General features: G+C 43.1%; 1 protein-coding gene across 7 annotated transcripts in view; it reads right to left on the bottom strand.

The window, feature by feature from the left end:
* AFF3 (ALF transcription elongation factor 3) overlaps window positions 1-19234 on the bottom strand; it is a 565510-nt gene that overhangs the window by 85731 nt on the left and 460545 nt on the right. For 5 of the 7 annotated variants that reach the window (XM_067007120.1, XM_067007124.1, XM_067007123.1 and 2 more), the window contains one exon: window positions 9834-9874. In XM_067007120.1, the coding sequence (XP_066863221.1) occupies window positions 9834-9874 (41 nt within the window). The remainder of the gene's footprint in view (window positions 1-9833; window positions 9875-19234) is intronic. The other 2 variants (XM_067007122.1, XM_067007125.1) reach the window with 1 other exon arrangement.

Genomic DNA, 19234 nt, shown 5'->3' with positions numbered 1-19234 from the left:
CAGTGTCCCCTATTAGCCCCACCAAAGAGCCTGGGTGGGCCCCAGGGTTGGGTTGCCTCAGGCCAAACAACCAACAGGGAGGGAACCCAGCCTCAAGGATCAGCAGACAAGCGGATTAAAGTTTTACTGAGCTCTGCCCACCAGAGCAACAGCCAGCTCTACCCACCACCAGTCCCTCCCATCAGGAAACATGCACAAGCCTCTTAGATAGCCTCATCCACCAGAGGGCAGACAGCAGAAGCAAGAAGAACTACAATCCTGCAGCCCGTGGAACGAAAACCACATTCACAGAAAGACAGACATGATGAAAAGGCAGAGGACCATGTACCAGATGAAGGAACAAGATAAAACCCCAGAAAAACAACTAAATGAAGTGGAGATAGGCAACCTTCCAGAAAAAGAATCCAGAATAATGATAGTGAAGATGATCCAGGACCTCGGAAAAAGAATGGAGGCAAAGATCGAGAAGATGCAAGAAATGTTTAACAAAGACCCAGAAGAATTAAAGAACAAATAAAGAGAGATGAACAACACAATAACTGAAATGAAAAATACGCTGGAAGTTATCAACAGCAGAATAACTGAGGCAGAAAAATGGACAAGTGACCTGGAAGACAGAATGGTGGAATTCACTGCTGCAGAACAGAATAAAGAAAAAAGCATGATAAGAAATGAAGATAGCCTAAGAGTCCTCTGGGACAACATTAAATGCAACAACATTCGCATTATAGGGGTCCCAGAAGGAGAAGAGAGAGAGAAAGGACCTGAGAAAATCTTTGAATAGATTATAGTTGAAAACTTCCCTAACATGGGAAAGGAAATAGCCACCCAAGTCCAGAAAGCACAGAGAGTCCCAGGCAGGATAAACCCAAGGAGGAACATGCCTAGACACATAGTAATCAAATTGGCAAAAATAAAAGACAAAGAAAAATTATGGAAAGCAGCAAGGGAAAATGACAAATAACATACAAGGGAACTCCCATAAGGTTAACAGCTGATTTCTCAGCAGAAACTCTACAAGCCAGAAGGGAGTGGCAGGTCATATTTAAAGTGATGAAAGGGAAGAACCTACAACCAAGATTACTCTACCAGCTAAGGATCTCATTCAGATTCGACAGAGAAATCAAAAGTTCTCTTGTCTTTACAGACAAGCAAAAGCTAAGAGAATTCAGCACCACCAAACCAGCTCTACAACAAATGCTAAAGGAACTTCTCTAAGTGGGAAACACAAGAGAAGAAAAGGACCTACAAGAACAAACCCAAAACAATTAAGAAAATGGTAATAGGAACATACATATCGATGATCACCTTAAATGTGAATGGATTAAATGCTCCAATCAAAAGACACAGGTTTGCTGAATGGATACAAAAACAGGACTCATATATATGCTGTGTACAAGAGACCCACTTCAGACCTAGGGACACATACAGACCGGAAGTGAGGGGATGGAAAAGGATATTCCACGCAAATGGAAATCAAAAGAAAGCTGGAGTAGCAATACTCATATCAAATAGACTTTAAAATAAAGAATGTTCGAAGAGACAAGGAAGGACACTACATAACGATCAAGGGGTCAATCCAAGAAGAAGATATAGCAATGTTAAATATATATGCACCCAACATAGGAACACCTCAATACATAAGGCAACTGCTAACAGCTATAAAAGAGGAAATCGACAGTAACACAATAATAGTAGGAGACTTTAACATCTCACTTACACCAATGGACAGATCATCCAAACATAAAATTAATAAGGAAACACAAGCTTTAAATGTCACTATAGACCAGATAGATTTCATTGATATTTATAGGACATTCCATCCAAAAACAGCAGATTACACTTTCTTCTCAAGTGTGCATGAAACATTCTCCAGGAGAGACCACATCTGGGTCACAAATCAAGCCTCAGTAAATTTAAGAATATTGAAATCATATCAAGCATCTTTTCTGACCACAACATTATGAGATTAGAAATCAATTACAGGGGAAAAAAACGTAAAAAACACAAACACATGGAAGCTAAACAATACATTACTAAATAACCAAGAGATCACTGAAGAAATCAAAGAGGAAATCAAAAAATACCTAGAGACAAATGATAATGAAAACACGACGATCCAATACTTATGGGATGCAGCAAAAGCAGTTCTAAGATGCAAGTTTATAGCAATACAAGCCTACCTCAAGAAACAACAAACAACTCAAATAAAAAATCTAACCTTACACCTATAGGAACTAGAGAAAGAAGAACAAACAAAACCCAAAGTTAGCAGAAGGATAGAAATCATAAAGATCAGAGCAGAAATAAATGAAATAGAAACAAAGAAAACAATAGCAAAGATCAATAAAACTAAAAGCTGGTTCTTTGAGAAGATAAACAAAATTGATAAACCTTTAGCTACACTCATCAAGAGAGAGAGGACCCAAATCAATAAAATTAGAAATGAAAAAGGAGAAGTTACAACAGACACTGCAGAAATACAAAGCATCCTAAGAGACTACAACAAGCAACTCTATGCCAATAAAATGGACAACATGTAAGAAATGGACAAATTCTTAGAGAGGTATAACCTTCCAAGACTGAACCAGGAAAAAATAGAAAATATGAACACCCAGTCACAAGTAATGAAATTGAAACTGTGATGAAAAATCTTCCAACAAACAAAAGTCCAGGACCAGATGGCTTCACAGGTGAATTCTATCAAACATTTAGAGAAGAGCTAACACTGATCCTTCTCAAACTCTTCTAAAAAACTGCAGAGGAAGGAACACTCCCAAACTCATTCTATTAGGCCACCATCACCCTGATACCAAAACCAAACAAAGATACTACAAAAAAAGGAAATTACAGACCAGTATCACTGATGAATATAGATGCAAAAATCCTCAACAAAATACTAGCAAAACACCCATTTATGATAAAAACTCTCCAGAAAGAGGGCTTTGAGGGAACCTACCTCCACATAATAAAGGCCATATATGACAAACCCACAGCAAACATCATTCTCAATGGTGAAAAACTGAAAGCATTTCCTCTCAGATCAGGAACAAACAAGGATGTCCACTCTCACCACTACTATTCAACATAGTTTTGGAAGTCCTAGACATGGCAATCAGAGAAGATAAAAGAAATAAAAGGAATACAAATTGGAAAAGAAGTAAAACTGCCACTGTTTGCAGATGACATGATAGTATACATAGAGAATCCTAAAGATGATACCAGAAAACTACCAGAGCTAATCAATGAATTGGGTAAAGTAGCAGGATACAAAATTAATGCACAGAAATCTCTTGCATTCCTATACACTAATGATGAAAAATCTGAAAGAGAAATTAAGGAAACACTCCCATTTACCATTGTAACAAAAAGAATAAAATACCTAGGAATAAACCTACCTAGGGAGACAAAAGACCTGTATGCAGAAAACTATAAGACATTGATGAAAGAAATTAAAGATGATACAAACAGATGGAGAGAGATACCATGTTCTTGGATTGGAAGAATCAATATTGTAAAAATGACTATACTACTCAAAGCAATCTACAGATTCAATGCAATCCCTATCAAATTACCAATGGCATTTTTTACAGAACTAGAACAAAAAAAATCTTAAAATGTTTATGGAGACACAAAAGACCCTGAATAGCCAAAGCAGTCTTGAGGGAAAAAAACGGAGCTGGAGGAATCAGACTCCCTGACTTCAGACTATACTACAAAGCTACAGTAATCAAGACAATATGGCACTGTCACAAAAACAGAAATATAGATCGATGGAACAGGATAGAAAGTCCAGAGATAAACCCATGCACCTATGGTCAACTAATCTATGATTAAGGATGCAAGGATATACAATGGAGAAAAGACAGCCTCTGCAATAACTGGTGCTGGGAAAACTGGACAGCTACACATAAAAGAATGAAATTAGAACACTCCCTAACACCATACACAAAAATAAACTCAGAATGGATTAGAGACCTAAATGTAAGACTGGACACTATAAAACTCTTAGAGGAAAACATAGGAAGAACACTCTTTAACATAAATCACAGCAAGATCTTTTTTGGTCCACCTCATAGAGTAATGGAAATAAAAAGAAAAGTAAACAAATGGGACCTAATGAAACTTAAAACCTTTTGCAAAGCAAAGGAAACTACAAACAAGACAAAAAGACAACCCTCAGAATGGGAGAAAATATTTGCAAACACATCAACGGACCAAGGATTAATCTCCAAAATATATAAACAGCTCATGCAGCTCAATATTAAAAAAATAAAGAACCCAATCTAAAAATGAGCAGGAGACCTAAATAGACATTTGTCCAAAGAAGACATGCAGATGGCCAAAAAGCACGTGGAAAGCTGCTCAACATCACTAATTATTAGAGAAGTGCAAATCAAAACTACAATGAGGTATCTCCTCACACCAGTGAGAATGGCCATCATCAGAAAATCTACAAACAACAAATGCTGGAGAGGATGTGGAGAAAAGGGAACCCTTTTGCACTGTTGGTGGGAATGTAAATTGATATAGTCACTATGGAGAACAGTATGGAGGTTCCTTAAAAAACTAAAATAGAACTACCATATGATCCAGCAATCCAACTACTGGGCATGCACCCAGAGAAAACCATAATTCAAAAAGAGTCATGTACCCCAATGTTCATTGCAGCTCTATTTACAATAGCCAGGACATGGAAGCAACCTAAATGCCCATCGACAGACAAATGGATAAAGAAGATGTGGTACATATATACAATGGAGTATTCCTCAGCCATAAAAAGGTTGAAATTGGGTCATTTGTAGAGACGTGGATGGATCTAGAGACTGTCATACAGAGTGAAGCAAGTCAGAAAGAGAAAAACAAATATCGTATATTAACGCATATATGTAGAACCTAGAAAAATGGTACAGATGAACTGGTTTGCATGGCAGAAATTGAGACACAGATGTGGAGAACAAACGTATGGACACCAAGGAACGAAAGTGGCGGTGGGATGAATTGGGAGATTAGGATTGACATGTATACACTAATATGTATAAAATGGATAACTAATAAGAATCTGCTGTATAAAAAAATAAAATAAAATTCAAAAAAAATTACACTGGCAATTTAGAATAAATTAATTTGACAGTTGATAAGACATCTCCAAAAAAAAAAAAAGGAATGAAGTACTAGTACATGATACAACACAGATAAACCTTGAAAACACGCTCAGTGAAAGAAGCCAAACGCAAAAGAGTGCATTTCGTAGGATTCCATTTACATGAAATACTCCAAAGAGGCAAATTTACAGAGAGAAAGTGGTTTGGCATTTGCCAGGGGAGAGGGCAATGGGGAGTGAAATGAAACAGGACCCTATCGTCCTTCCCCCACCCCCATACCCGCCTGTCTTTTGTCTGCGTAAAAACTTTAGCCAAAGAATAAGTTTAATCAGAGAAGTGAGAAAATGTAGAAGCAAAGAAAAGCAGTCAAACAGGACAAAACGGTAACAGTTGAGTCAGTAAGCAAAGTCAAGGACATTTAGTTCCCTCTCAAGGACTCTGGATAATATTCTAAGCCGTCTCCTGTGAGCTGTCTTACAGATACTGTAACCCTCACCAGGTGGAAGAAGTGAACTCCATGCTGACCAGGCTGTAGCCATGACACAAGCTGCCACAATTCCGAGAACTGGCCTCAAGGAAATGGGAACAAACCGACCCGGGAACTGAAGGTTAACTGTACCTAAATCAATCAAGATGGTGCTGGTCAGACCACCAATGACCAATTTCTCGATGACGGTCAGAGCTGACTGTGCCGTTTCTGCGTGTAGCCCCCTCCCTCTACCTATGAAAGCTCTTGCCCGCTGGTTGTGGCGGGGGCGGGTCGGCCTTTGGACACGAGTCTGCACCTCCCCCCAGTTGCCGGCATCCAAAATAAAGTAAACTTTACTTTCCACCAAAAAAAAAAAAAAGGAGTATGCCCCTCTGCAAAGGGAGGTTCTCTTGTAACTGATTGGTTTACCTTGCTGAGAATTTTGCCACCTCTTCCTGCCCTGGTGTCTTGCTTTTTCATTATTTGGGGCATTGGCGGGCCTCTGGTAGGCCACCTGCCTCTCAATGGCAAAAAACAGATGGATGAAAAATTCTACAGGCAGCAGTAGAAAAGAACAAAACCCAGGCCACCATCCCACCTTCACACACCCTTCCCATTGCTGCAGGTGGCACGGGTTAGTTGGGCCAAAGCCCACATTTGCCTTGCTGTCGTGACCCTGTTTGTATCTGTGGAGTGTTTGGGCTATTTTGGCTGAACCATCAACTAAGCCCATCACTCAGACAAAGTCACAGAAGGCAAAAGGTTTTCTAGGGGAGTGACCACAGATGCTTTTTAAATTTTAGTAATGGCAATACCAGAGTTTTAATTGATCAAGGTTGTGTACTGACTACTGAGGACTCACTGAACTTTAAAGCATTACAATCGCAACTGTCAGATGCTAGATTTCTGCTAGAATGCCCCTGGAAACCAGGAAGCTGGAGCAATGCAAAGATGGACAAGACTGACCTTCACAAGATGTCTGGATATCCTCTACTCTCTGACACCTCACGGGGATGAGATTTCTATCTGCCCTCATAGAGGGAAACGACACCCCTTTTCCCTATATCTAGTCCCATTAGGCCAGGTCCGCAAGCCTCGAAGGTTAGGCTTTCTTACAGGGAAGCAGAGGACAACTGGCTTCCTACAGTGTAAACTCACATCCCCCCTACAATCCCAGTCAAGCGAATCCCATTCCATCATCAAGTTGTACATCTTGAGATAAAACAGCTCTCCTCCTGGAGAGCTGTTTTATCAGCTCACATCCTGTGTTCACCAGGTACTTAGGCAGTTATAAGGTGAAATGGAAGTGACACGGGCCCAGAGAGGAGCAAACCAGTGGGATACCTCAGTGTCACACGGTAGCCTGACCCAAGCCAGCATGGGCTTTCTGTCCAACTCCATCATAATCGCAGAACTCAGGAAGCAACTCTGAAGGCCTGAAAAGTGTTCTTTCTTTTTCTCGGACAGAAACAAAACTGCTGCCTAATCATTATGGAATTTTATATCAAGAGGTGAAAACAGGCTGAAAAAAGAGTTTAGGAAACCAGAAGAGTCTGCGTTAATGAATATATACTAGATCACTGCCAGGCTGTTAAGTAGCCAGAGATACTGGGATTAGATCTCTACCTTGGTGAGGGGACAATCTGGAGGGGAATTTCTACTCAATTCCCTTCCCAACCTGAGGTGGTTCTTGGGACAGACAGAATTTTAGGCAAGTCATACGGTGGTTGGACCCAAAGCCATATCCCTCATTTTCTAGAAAAGACTAGTTTATTCAACAGAATTGGTAATGTGATAGAAAATGGCATCTGTCGTGTGTTAAGCTAGCGTTCTCTAATTTAAGAAACTAGAAAACATGAATCCAATTAATTCAGTAGGTGTTGCAAGTCCTTCTTTTGAAGAAGGGTTTTTAATTGTATCGCCCAACAATTACAGAGACTTCTCACTCAGGGAAATACTCAAGTGGTCCTGAATTAATGGAAAACATAACACAGGAAAATCACAGAGAAGTAGCTTTACACAACTGCATTGCTAGAATAGTAGGCAAAGTCAGCCCATTACTTTGAAAGGCGCTGAGTTCCCTCCCATTGTGAACAGAAAAACTGTTAGATTTAGAGGGAAATGCTCAGTTACATTTGAAGACAGGGACATTCGTTAGAAAAGCAGTGACAACGGGAACCTCTGTTCTTCTGTTTCTAGGGAATGAACTTTTTTTCCTCATAGTATCTGCACTAAGTGGTTATATAAGAACAAGGGCTAAGATACTGACTTACTAGTCAATTAATTATTGGGCTTCAGGAGGGGTTTTTGAGAGAAGATCAGAAAATGTCAGAGGTAATAGCACTGCTCATCATGAAAATCTATGCACATTTTCTACCCAGGACAAAGTCATGTATCTTTGGGGGAGAAGCCTTAGAATATACCAGTCCTAGTTTTTGATGACTTGTCTTTGTACCTACAATCATGTCTTCAAAGGGAGTCCATGTTTTTAAAAACGGTTCTTGATTCATTCTACCAAAGGGTATAAAGATATTTTGTGTCTATATATGTAGCATTATTGAAATGTAATTTATATACCATAAATCTCACCCATTTAAAGCATGCAATTCAATTGTTTTTAGTATATTTACTGGGTTGTGAAGTCTTCACCATAATCTAATTTTACACCATTTTTATCACCTCAAAAAGAAACCTCGTGGGGCTTCCCTGGTGGCACAGTGGTTGAGAGCCCGCCTGCCCATGCAGGGGACACGGGTTCGTGCCCCGGTCCGGGAAGATCCCACGTGCCGCAGAGCGGCTGGGCCCGTGAGCCATGGTCGCTGAGCCTGCGTGTCTGGAGCCTGTGCTCCGCAACGGGAGAGGCCACAGCAGTGAGAGGCCTGTGTACCGCAAAAAAAAAAAAAGAAACCCCGTCACCATTGGCAGTGGCATAATATTGTCAACCGAGGGCTTTCTCTTGCTTCTCAATGCATTTTGTTGAAGAAATCACTGAAGAAGAAAAGTCGAAGGGAAAAAAGAAATATGTAGAGGAAAAGAATTAATGTGTCAGATTTTAAGTGTGTTTTGATCCAGAGTCTCTCTTCTTTCTTCCAACAGACTCAGAAGCAGTACAGTTATCAGCTTTTGCGAAAATCCCAGAAGCAAGCCCAGATCACGTGGCAGCCACTCTTAGAACCCACAGGCTTGTGTGGTTGTCATGGGGAAGGCTTTTCAATTGAAATCAAAACACTTGGGCTCAGCCTGCCACCATGGAGAAAACGCTTTTCACCCATGAGCACAGATAATTCGCCTAAGTGACAGGTTTCACCTTGGAGAAGCACTGAACTGAGCTGGTTTACACAGTCAATTATTGCTCATTCCACAGAAAAGAACTGGGAAGGAAGGGAGGGGGGTGGTGGTAGCTAGACAATGCCAAGATGCCGGCCAGCCCGCTGAGGGGAACAGCTCCTCTGGCTGTTTCCAGCCCTGTGAGAACCTCACTTGTGGAGAGAAAACAAAGCTTCATCTTTACCTCCTGATGGTTCTTTAAAACACACACACACACACACACACACACACACACACACACACACACACACACACACTTTGGCAAATGAGAAATCAAAAACCAACCCAAACCAAGAGATGGTCTGGTCTATTCTAGAAAGTAACTTTATATATCCCCATTCAAATATTTTCAAACAGTCTTATAGGCAAAGGAAGATGTGAAATACGGCTGGAGTATGTTTACTGATTAGCTTTACGTATCTCACTCAATAACACAAGTTCGAAAAACAAGCCAGAGCAAGGAGTAAAAAGCCAGGCATGCAGCACCATGACCTGGGTTCCGCGCATCAAGTAAATTTCGAGAGAGAACCTCATCAGGAGACAGATAGCTCTCGGGGAAATGATGTGGAAAGGAAGTCTGAAGAAAACATCCCAGAATAAATGAAGTACTTATTGTTGAAAAATGAGCTTAGATCTCAACCAATTCCAAAGTTCGGAATTTACTGCACCGTTCAGGACTTTCCCTCCAAGCTTCTTGTCTCCTGTTTCATTGTACAACAACGGAATCTTCATACTTTCTATGAAATACAACAAGGCGATTTTTGCAGTAATAAACTCCACACATGCATGACAAATTGAAGCGTGCAAAGTGTTTAACATCCCAGTTCACAGATACTTTAGGGACAAAATCCGATTATGAATTATATGCCACAGTAAATAGGGCTCAATGTTTCATAAAGCAATTTATAGTTCATAAAAATGACAAAAAGTACCTGTCAGACAGAGCGTGGAGAGCCGTTCTCTGGGCTGCCTGCTGGAAGAAAGGGCAGAGATGTTTATTTAATATTCTGACTTTAAAATTATGTGCTCAATCAATACTTAAAAAGAAACCCTGTGTCACCCACACTTCTGCCAGGTGGCCAAATATGAAACTACTAGTAACATAGTAGAGATCCTCTCGTTAGGAAACGAATATTTCTGAAGAGTTAAGGGAAGCCCCCATGGGTCACACCTGCCACCAGGGGGTGAGCTTGAGGAGAATGGACATACTCCACAGGTGAGGTTGGACAGGTCTCAGGAGACGTGGTACTGATCAGAGCTATTTCACTTTTACTTCCGGAATTCACTTTTACCATTGCTTTTTTTCTACTTTCCTGTAAGGAAAAGATCTGTTTTGGTTCCTTTGCAGCTTCTTTTCCTATGAAGGTATAATTTTGGACCTGGTTTACGGATTTATTGATAAAAGCATCACAACTGGATATTGGAACATTGGCTATGTGATGATATTAGGAGATTGTTGCTATGTTTTAGACACCGTAACGTAACAGTGGCAATGTTTCTAAAAAGAGTCTTTTAGAGATTCATATTGAAATATTTATGAATACAATTACACGATGCTGGGATTTAAGAGAATACAATTGGAGGGAAGGGAGAGTAGGTAGGCATATAAATGAAACGAGATGGCCTTGGGTTGAAGCTATGTGACAAGAACACGGAGGGAATAGTATAGTATTCTGGGAATTTCTGTGTGTTTGAGATTTTCCATAATGTAAAAATTAAAAGAAAAAAGGAAATAAGAAGGCCTCCACTGCTCCCTCAGATTCTCCCAGTTTTGCACTCACTTTCCTTTCGTCTGTCTGTCCTATTCTTTTGTCTGTTTGCCTTATGCCACGGAGTGCTCTGAATCTACGGAAAGCAGAAGAAGACTTCTCTGACCGAGAAGTCACAACTGGGAGGGGATCAAAGCACGGCCTCGAAGACCAAGGCTTCCTCAGGATGCACGCAGGAAATAAGGAGTGTTCACAGTCCGTCTCCACCTTGGACATGACGTATGTCAAACTTACTGTTTACCAGGGATACCAATGTTTCCCACGCTATTGAAAAATGAGCTTAGATCTCAACCAATTCCAAAGTTCGGAATTTACTGCACCACTCGGGACTTTCCCTCCAAGCTTCTTGTCTCCCGTTTCACTGTACAACAAGGGATTCTTCATACTTTCTATGAAATACAACAAGGCGATTTTTGCAGTAACAAACCCATCACAGGTGGGTGGCAGTCAGAATAGAATCTTCAGATTCGGAAAAACGACACATCAGAACCACTATCTCCGTTACAGAACAGAAATAGACCCTCGGTGATAGTTGCATATCCTTGGATCATGCAGTCAGACCAACACTTACTGAATTCCTACTACATGCAGATGATTACTCTGGGGTCTCAGTGGGGGGAAGAAAAGCAAAAGTAGAAGTGGCCATTGTCCTGGACAAGCTGAGTCGCCAGGTAGGGAGTCAGGATAGAGGTCCAGGGATGACAGGCAGACATTTATGAAGTCACATGCAAATAAAAAGATGAAGGAAGGACAGAGCTATAGGAAGGGGCAGACATGAGTGGTGACTAAAGGCTGGTGGATCTACAGCTCCTCAAACGGGGTGCGGAGCTGTTAGCAGGTGCTCTGGAAATGTCTGCAGAGTACACGTCAACGAATGAATCACTTAGGGGATCCTTCCCGCTGAAGTGTGGTCAGGCGAGAAGAGGCGCTGGTGGTCCTGGACTAGACGGCGGAGAAAGGGCCTGCCCAAGCCCCTGGCAGTGGTTCTCACCTGGGATACCCTCCCCCTCAACCCCAGGAGCGTCTGGAATTGAGTCGGGGTGTTTCTGCATGCCACACTCATGAGGGGATCGCTACGGGCATTTAGTGCCTGGCCCCAGGGATGCTAACACTTTTCAAACGCCAGGAAGGTCCCCTCGTACAATCAGGCACTGTCCCCTTCAAATGACAGGGGTGGAGACGCTGCAGCAAAGCAGCAATGAAAGGCAGATCTGAAAGAAAGAACCCAGGAAACAGGAGCTCCTGGGCCTGGCACCAGGAATGGAAAATAAATTAGTAAGAGAAACTTAGATAATTCCACAAGAGACACAACCACAGTGAGAAAGGAAAAAGCATAACATCTGCGGAACAGGGAATTGAGAGTCTTACATTCTGGGACAGGTTCTGCCTTTCTTAGACCTGGAGTCTGTTCCTCCACCCAGGTCTCAGTTTCCAAACTACCCTTTCCTTCCCTAAATGGAGGCTGAGGGAGTCAGTCAAGGTCCAGGCTACTGTGGACAATCCAAGGGGCAGGGGTCCCCTCCTTCCTCCCTGGATTCCAGGGAGCGACAGCCCAGGTGACCTGGCATTCTAGTGTCACATTATTCGTTCAAGATAGAAAAGAAGAAAAACTACAGTGCTTTCTCTTTGCGGGGAGTCGAATGTGGCAGGGGGAAGAGGTGAGAAGCCGAGGAAGGCCTGGACGGCACTCCCTGCCCTCTCCTCTCTCTCCTTTGTCTGTGCCCTCCCGAGGGCCACCCCAGGAGCACGTTCACGAAAAGCACCCAGCAGGTGACAGGCAGCTGTCATTGCTCCCGGGTTCATCTCCTAAAGGGTTCTCCCTCACTCAAGCAAGATGGCTTTCCACTTTCGGCAGTTATCCTTGAAAAGAACTTCCCTCTCTAGGAAATATACAATATGTTTGGCTAAATATACAAGAAGTATTTGGAACTCCCCAGAGGAAAGATGGCATGTATTATCAGCACAGTCTCTTATCGGCTCAGCAGGAGGCACTGGAGACAGACTCCTCCTGGAATAACAAAAATCAGGAGATGTGACTAAAAGGTCAATAGGAATCTCTCACATGGCATCTGAATTTTCGCCCAGCCCTGGATGTCAATTTTTTAAAGAAGTCTATCGATTCTCTTCTCTCCTGCCTGCAAGTACTTCCCGCTGACTTTTGTGATAAGGAAACACAGCGCTTGTTGATGGGCAGTCTATAAGAAGATAATTTAAGAAGCAAAAGCAAAGCAAAACAAACCCCAAACAAGAAACTCAGATGCCCAACCATCACTAGAATGCCTGCGAGTTGACGCGTCCCAGGTGGTGGTACCTGCTGAGACTAACACCATAGGACTGACGGTGCTGAGTCCTCTAATGTAAGCGGAGTTGGAAGCTGGGAACTGGGGCTGCTTTCCTTTAGCAGATGGACGTTGATGCTGGAGCCAAAAGGTCCTTCTGGGCTTAGACATCATATGCATCTAGCCAGTCACCAAGCAATGTCCTTCTGTGACCCTCAGTCTTTAATCTGCCACATGACTGCCTGCACTACTATTTTTAATGCCTGCTTTTGATTGTTCTATTTAATTTGTTGTTATTCTACATCATTCAAAACGTCACAGAGGAGGACTCATCATCCATGAAAAAGGAGATGAGAATACATTAAATGTTTTAAATAACTCCTTGAGGAGTAAAAACTAACTTACGGCATTCAAACTGTATGTGATATACCAAAGCAAGGACCACCAACTTTTTCTTACTGCCTCCTCTCTTAAAATAAACTTTGGCTGTTGCACACTATTTTATTTTACTGTGGGAAAATAATAAAATAAACACTGGAATTAAATAGCAGAGAAAAAAATTACTTAGGTGACTCATGATTGAAACCTGAAAAACTACTCATAGAAAACTAGATGAATTGCCCAATTTCCTTCTTTCAAGACTTGTACGTTAGAGCAACCATACTTCTCTTTCTAAATCATCATCTCCTCTTGTAACTTTCTTTTTATTCAGTTCTCAGCAAAATAGATTGAGGGCCTTAAGACAATGCATCACTGATCTTTCCTGAGTTCATTACTCATTCATGAATGACTCTGAAGGGTAAGTCTGTGAGACAAAACAAGTTTTCTGCCAGAAATAATTATTTTCCAGGTTCTCTTTGAGAGATGACATCTTTTCCCCGTCTTTATTACAGCAAGCTGGGTGCTTGGGAACCTAATCAGTAGACTTGCAGGTTTCAACATACGCTAAATGAATTACCAGTCACAATCTGTTATTGAGGGGAAGTCAAAGAGGAACTTAAGTGCCCTTACTGTAACTGGGTCGAGCGTAGAACAAGTTCATGGATATTGGAGGGGGAGAAAGTAAAGGGAAGAGGCTAGACCTCAGAGGGGTCTTAGCAAAACCCAGTTTCTTTCTTACTTGATAGAAACAGAAATACCACGTGGACAGCTCCAGAAAGCCATCTGCCGTACCTATCAAGTGCAGGGGCTGGGCTCTGCCTGGGTGACAGTCAAGACGGACAAAGCTTTCGCCACATTGTACTTGGAGTCTACACGGGAGCCAGACATGAAAAGTTAAACACACACAAGCATTCTAGATCCTGGACCTAGACGAGGGCTAATGACCAAAGAGGACAGGTGCTGTGAACCAGAATGTGAAGGGACCTCATGTGGAATGAGTGCTCAAGGAAGGTTCACTAAGGAGGGGATAACAAAGCTGCCACAAGGAGGGCAAAGAAGAGTCACTGAACGAGAGAAGCAGGAATGGGGAAGGGAAGGCAGGCAAAAGGGTTTGGGAGCAGAGGCCCGAGGCGGGCCTAGATCTCTGGTCGGTGGAGGAACTACAGGAAGGTTGCTGCTGGGGGGGGGGGGTCAGGACAGCGACAGGTCCCAAGGGCTTCGGAGGTCAAGTTAAGGATTTTGGACATCACCCACAGCAATAAGAAGTCACTGAAAAGTTTACATGAGGGGAAGCTGGGCGAAGGATATATGGCAGCGGTCCCCAACCTTTCTGGCACCAGGGACTGGGGTCATGGAAGACAACTTTTCCACGGACCAGGGCCAGCGGGGGTGGTGCAGGCGGTAATATGAGCAAAAGGCAGCGAAGGGCATCAGATGAAGCTTTGCTCACTTGCCCACCGCTCACCTCCTGCTGTGCGGCCTGGTTCCCAACAGGCCTTGGACCCCTGATATATGGGACCTGCCTGTACGTTCTCTGCCACTTCCGGTGAATCTATATAATTAAAAAAAAAAAAGAGTAGGGAGTGAGGCAATATGTCTCACACTTTTCTTTCTCTCTCTCTCTTTCCTCCCTCCCTCCCTCCCTCCCTTCCTTTCTGGCTACATTGGGTCTTCCTTGCTGTGCGTGGGCTTTACTTGCGGCGAGCAGGGGCTACTCTTTACTGCGGTGCATGGGCGTCTCATTGCGGTGGCTTCTCTTGTTGTAGAGCACGGGTTCTAGGTACGCGGGCTTCAGGAGTTGTAGCACGAGGGCTCAGCAGTTGTGGCTCCTGGGCTCTAGAGCGCAGGCTCTGCAGCTGTGGTGCACGGGCCCAGCTGCTGCACGGCATGTGGGATCCTCCCGGACCAGGGCTCGAAGCCGTGTCCCCTGCACTGGCAGGTGGATTCTTAACCACTGCGCCACCAGGGAAGCCCTGACTTAACACTTTTCAAATTCCCTTCTGGCCTTTGTGTGTTGAATGGATAGGGGCAGGAAGGGGCAAAGTTGAAGGTCATTTGCAGTGATCCAGGAGAGAGAAGTGCATGGTAGCGGTAGAGATGGAGAAAGTTTGTGCTACATTTTGGAGGTAGTGTCGAGGGAACTGGTGATGACTGAACACGGAAAGTGGGGGAGGCGTCAGGAATGAGTCCCAGGTTCCTGGCTTGAGCAACTTGTACAGATTGAGAGCCACTGATGGGCAAGACGGGTGCAGCAGCAGGACAAAGGCAGAGTTTAAGTTTGGGTGTGTAAAAAACTCTAATTTGAAAAGACACATACACCCCAGTGTTCACAGGTGCATTATTTACAACAGCGAAGACATGGAAACAACCTAAGTGGCCATGAACAGATGAACGGATAAAGAAGATGTGGTATGTATATACAATGGAATACTACTCAGCCATAAAAAAGAAAAGAATTTTGCCATTTGCAGCAACATGGATGGACTTGAAGGGCATTATGCTTAGTGAAGTAAGTCAGACAGAGAACAACAAATACTGTATGATATCACTTATATGTGGAATCTAAAAAATACAAGAAACTAGTGAATATAACAAAAAAGAAACAGACTCACAGATATAGAACAAACTAGTGGTTACCAGTGTGTGCGGAGGGCATTACAGGGGTGGGGAAGTGCAAGGTACAAAGTACTGGGTATAAGATAGGCTCAAGGATGTATTGTATAACATGGGGGGAATATAGCCAATATTTTGTAATAACTGTAAATGGAAAGTAACCTTTAAAAATTGTATTTCCAGGGCTTCCCTGGTGGCGCAGTGGTTGAGAGTCCGCCTGCCGATGCAGGGGACACGGGTTCGTGCCCCGGTCCGGGAGGGTCCCACATGCCACGGAGCAGCTGGGCCCGTGAACCATGGCCGCTGAGCCTGCACGTCCGGAGCCTGTGCTCCTCAACGGGAGAGGCCACAGTGGTGAGAGGGCCGCGTACCACGCAAAAAAAAAAAAAAAAAAAAAAAAAATGTATTTCCAAAATGCTATGATCTCTCCCCTACCCCCGCAAAAAGTTTGGGTATGTGAAGTTCAAGTTGTTTACGGGAAGTCAAGTGCAGATGTTAAACAGACGGTTGGATTTATGAGATTAAAGCTGATAAATGACAATTAAGTACACAACATCCATATGCTTTTGAGAAATGACAGTCATAAGAAGAAGACAGATGGCTTGATTTTCTGGATCTACATTCTGCTATTGTTCTACGAGAAGAAGATCCCGGATACAGCTGGTTAGAACACATCTTTGTTTCTGCGCTCCATGTGTGACTGACCTCCATCTCTGCTACACACAGTATCAGGTTTATGACACTGACAGTCAAGGAGGTATCACTGCAGCAGTGATTGTAATCACATTGCTTCACCTGTGTTAGGACACTGTCTCCACATTTAATTACCTGAATAAATACTATCACAGCTAAACTTACTTCATTTATGTTTTGCTGTTATTGGAAGAAGGCTGTGAAATTTATATGGACACACCTGTCTTTCTAGGAATTCTGGCTGGTAAGGCCTTACTTTTTTCTTGTCATTCTTCTTCAAGTTAAGACTTGTTATTTATTAACTTATTTCTCTGTTTAATTTCCTTCTACCTCTATTAGCATATTTTATGTTTCGTTAACTTAACTTTTATGCTGTTGTTTTTCATTTTGGTCCCAGTTGATGAGTGTCTTAACTTTTTATGTTGTGAGGTCCCATTTGGTGCTTTACAACCCATCTAGCAACATTTGTAAGACAAAGGAAAGAGTCTATTTCTCGTGTTTTTTTTTTTTTTCTCAGTCATGAGTACTTTGCATTTTCGGATTCCTAGAAATGCTGTCTAGGAAGCATTTTGTTCGGTGGACTTTGACCTTACCCAGTACTCGGAGGACAATATAATTTATCATCCAAACAAGAACAGTTCTGAGAGTGAAAGGGGATGCTGACCAGGTGGGAGTCAGGGACAAGGGGAGAAAACGCTGCTTTTTAGGGGCACAGTGTATGGTCATTCTAATAAAGATGACTCTACAAAAATAAACAAGATCAGGATGAGAGGACAGAAATTCAGGGGCTGAGGAACCTGCCAATAATGAAAGCAGACAGCTGAACGGGGGTCAGCTGTGGACAAATCACTGCGACTCTTGGTGTCTCTTTAAATCAACCCAGTGCTTCTCCTGTTCTCTCTCCAGTTCGTCCTCTTTCTCTTTAGAGTCTGCCTACAACCCAAGGTCCTTTTCAGGAAGCTTCCCTCGACCACTCAAGCTCTTGTTGACCCTCTGCTCTCAGAGCTCCTGGTCTAGAACATGGCTTAGTGCTGGGTTCTATTCTTTCCTGGGGAGCTTGCCATCTGCTTCACGGAAATTTTAGTGGAAATTTGGCTAAAAATTTGGCTAAAATTTGGCTAAAAATTTGGCTAAATTTCACGGAAATTTGGCTAAAAATTCAAGTTCCTTGAAGATCACTGAAGGCAGAGATCCCAGCTCATCCTTCCTCCACCGGAAAGAGCTTCCTGCTGACGGACAGCACCTGCCGTGTGATTCGCCAGTAGGATGTGAGTAGGTAACTTCCGGTGCTAACAAATGTTACTATCTGCCATGGCTCCAATTTCAGAGCTTTGTTGGAATACATTTTTCCCCCCTCAGCTGTATATTCTTTCTCTATTTCACTATCTTGAAAAACTAAGGTACACATTTCTCTTCAGAGAAATTTTGACTGGTTGTTTTATTTTAACTGTGTGGCTTAGATTTGCATATGTCTACCAGAAATTTGATAAAGACGATAACAGACATTTATTAGTACCTAGTATATCCTATAGGAAGTGCTGATTAAGGTCGATGACACCAGATGGTTTGCTGGATAACATGATCTCATAATTCGGATTCCGGTTCCAACTGACTGATTTGGGGGCATTACTTCAGGTTGGGGGCTGTCCAAATTTGGCAACTCAAATCTTCTGAGAGGGATGATTCAGGGAGGCACTCTTGTCTTCACTGGGCATTTCCAGGACATTTTATTCTAGAGATGACACCATGAATAACTGGTGACATCTACCATGTGGCCCCTTCTGCCTCCAGACCCTGGAGGCTTTTGCCATCAAAAGAGAAAACTTGGGGGCAGCCGCTATGAGCTGGGAGAAAGAAGGGAAGGTGTGGGGATGGTGTGAGTACACGCCCCGGGGGCTGTCCCTCACCCACAGTGCTTGATGTCAGAGTCCTCCCAGCAGGCGAGGGCCCCACCGAGGGTATGGATGGTGTGATGGGCCGTACTGACTGCCACGAGGGCAACATTATGCGTCAGAGGATCCCAGTGGATTCCTGGAGGATGTCTGGGCACCAGGGGTGGCTGGTGTGGAGGTGCTAAGGGGTCAGCCTGAAGGGGGCGGGTGGTGGCAGGCAGATCCATGGCCCTGCATGAGGCTATTAGTGTGGGTGCTGGGAAGGAGAAGCGAGCTGGGTGACATTCAGCGCCAGGCCAGGTCCTGGGAAGCAACCTGTGCTTCAAGAGCTGTGGCATCACTGTCCCATGGCAAGTGGCTTCTTCTACCTGGTCATCTGGATATTTACCCCACAAAGGACTCGACTTAGGGAGGCTGGATACCAGCTCCTTGAGAATAGGAAGTGGGTACCAGCTACATGACTGAACAATGTTTGGTACAAGGTCTAACCAATAGCACAAGGCACATAAGTGCTTGACGAATATAATGTTACTAGGTGGCCAAGCCATAATGGTGCCCCCCTCCTGAATCCCTGAGGGATGATGGATTGGCTTTTATCTCATTCATTCATTCAATTTGGTCTCATTCCAAAAACGAGTTGTGTCAGAGGATGGGACAACCGGGCTTTAGTCTGTAACAGATTCTAAAGTTTATTTGAGCTTCTGTT

Source organism: Kogia breviceps, chromosome 11 (assembly GCF_026419965.1).
Source record: "Kogia breviceps isolate mKogBre1 chromosome 11, mKogBre1 haplotype 1, whole genome shotgun sequence".
Classification (NCBI taxonomy): Eukaryota; Metazoa; Chordata; class Mammalia; order Artiodactyla; family Physeteridae; genus Kogia; species Kogia breviceps.
This window is presented reverse-complemented; position numbering and strand designations above follow the sequence as displayed.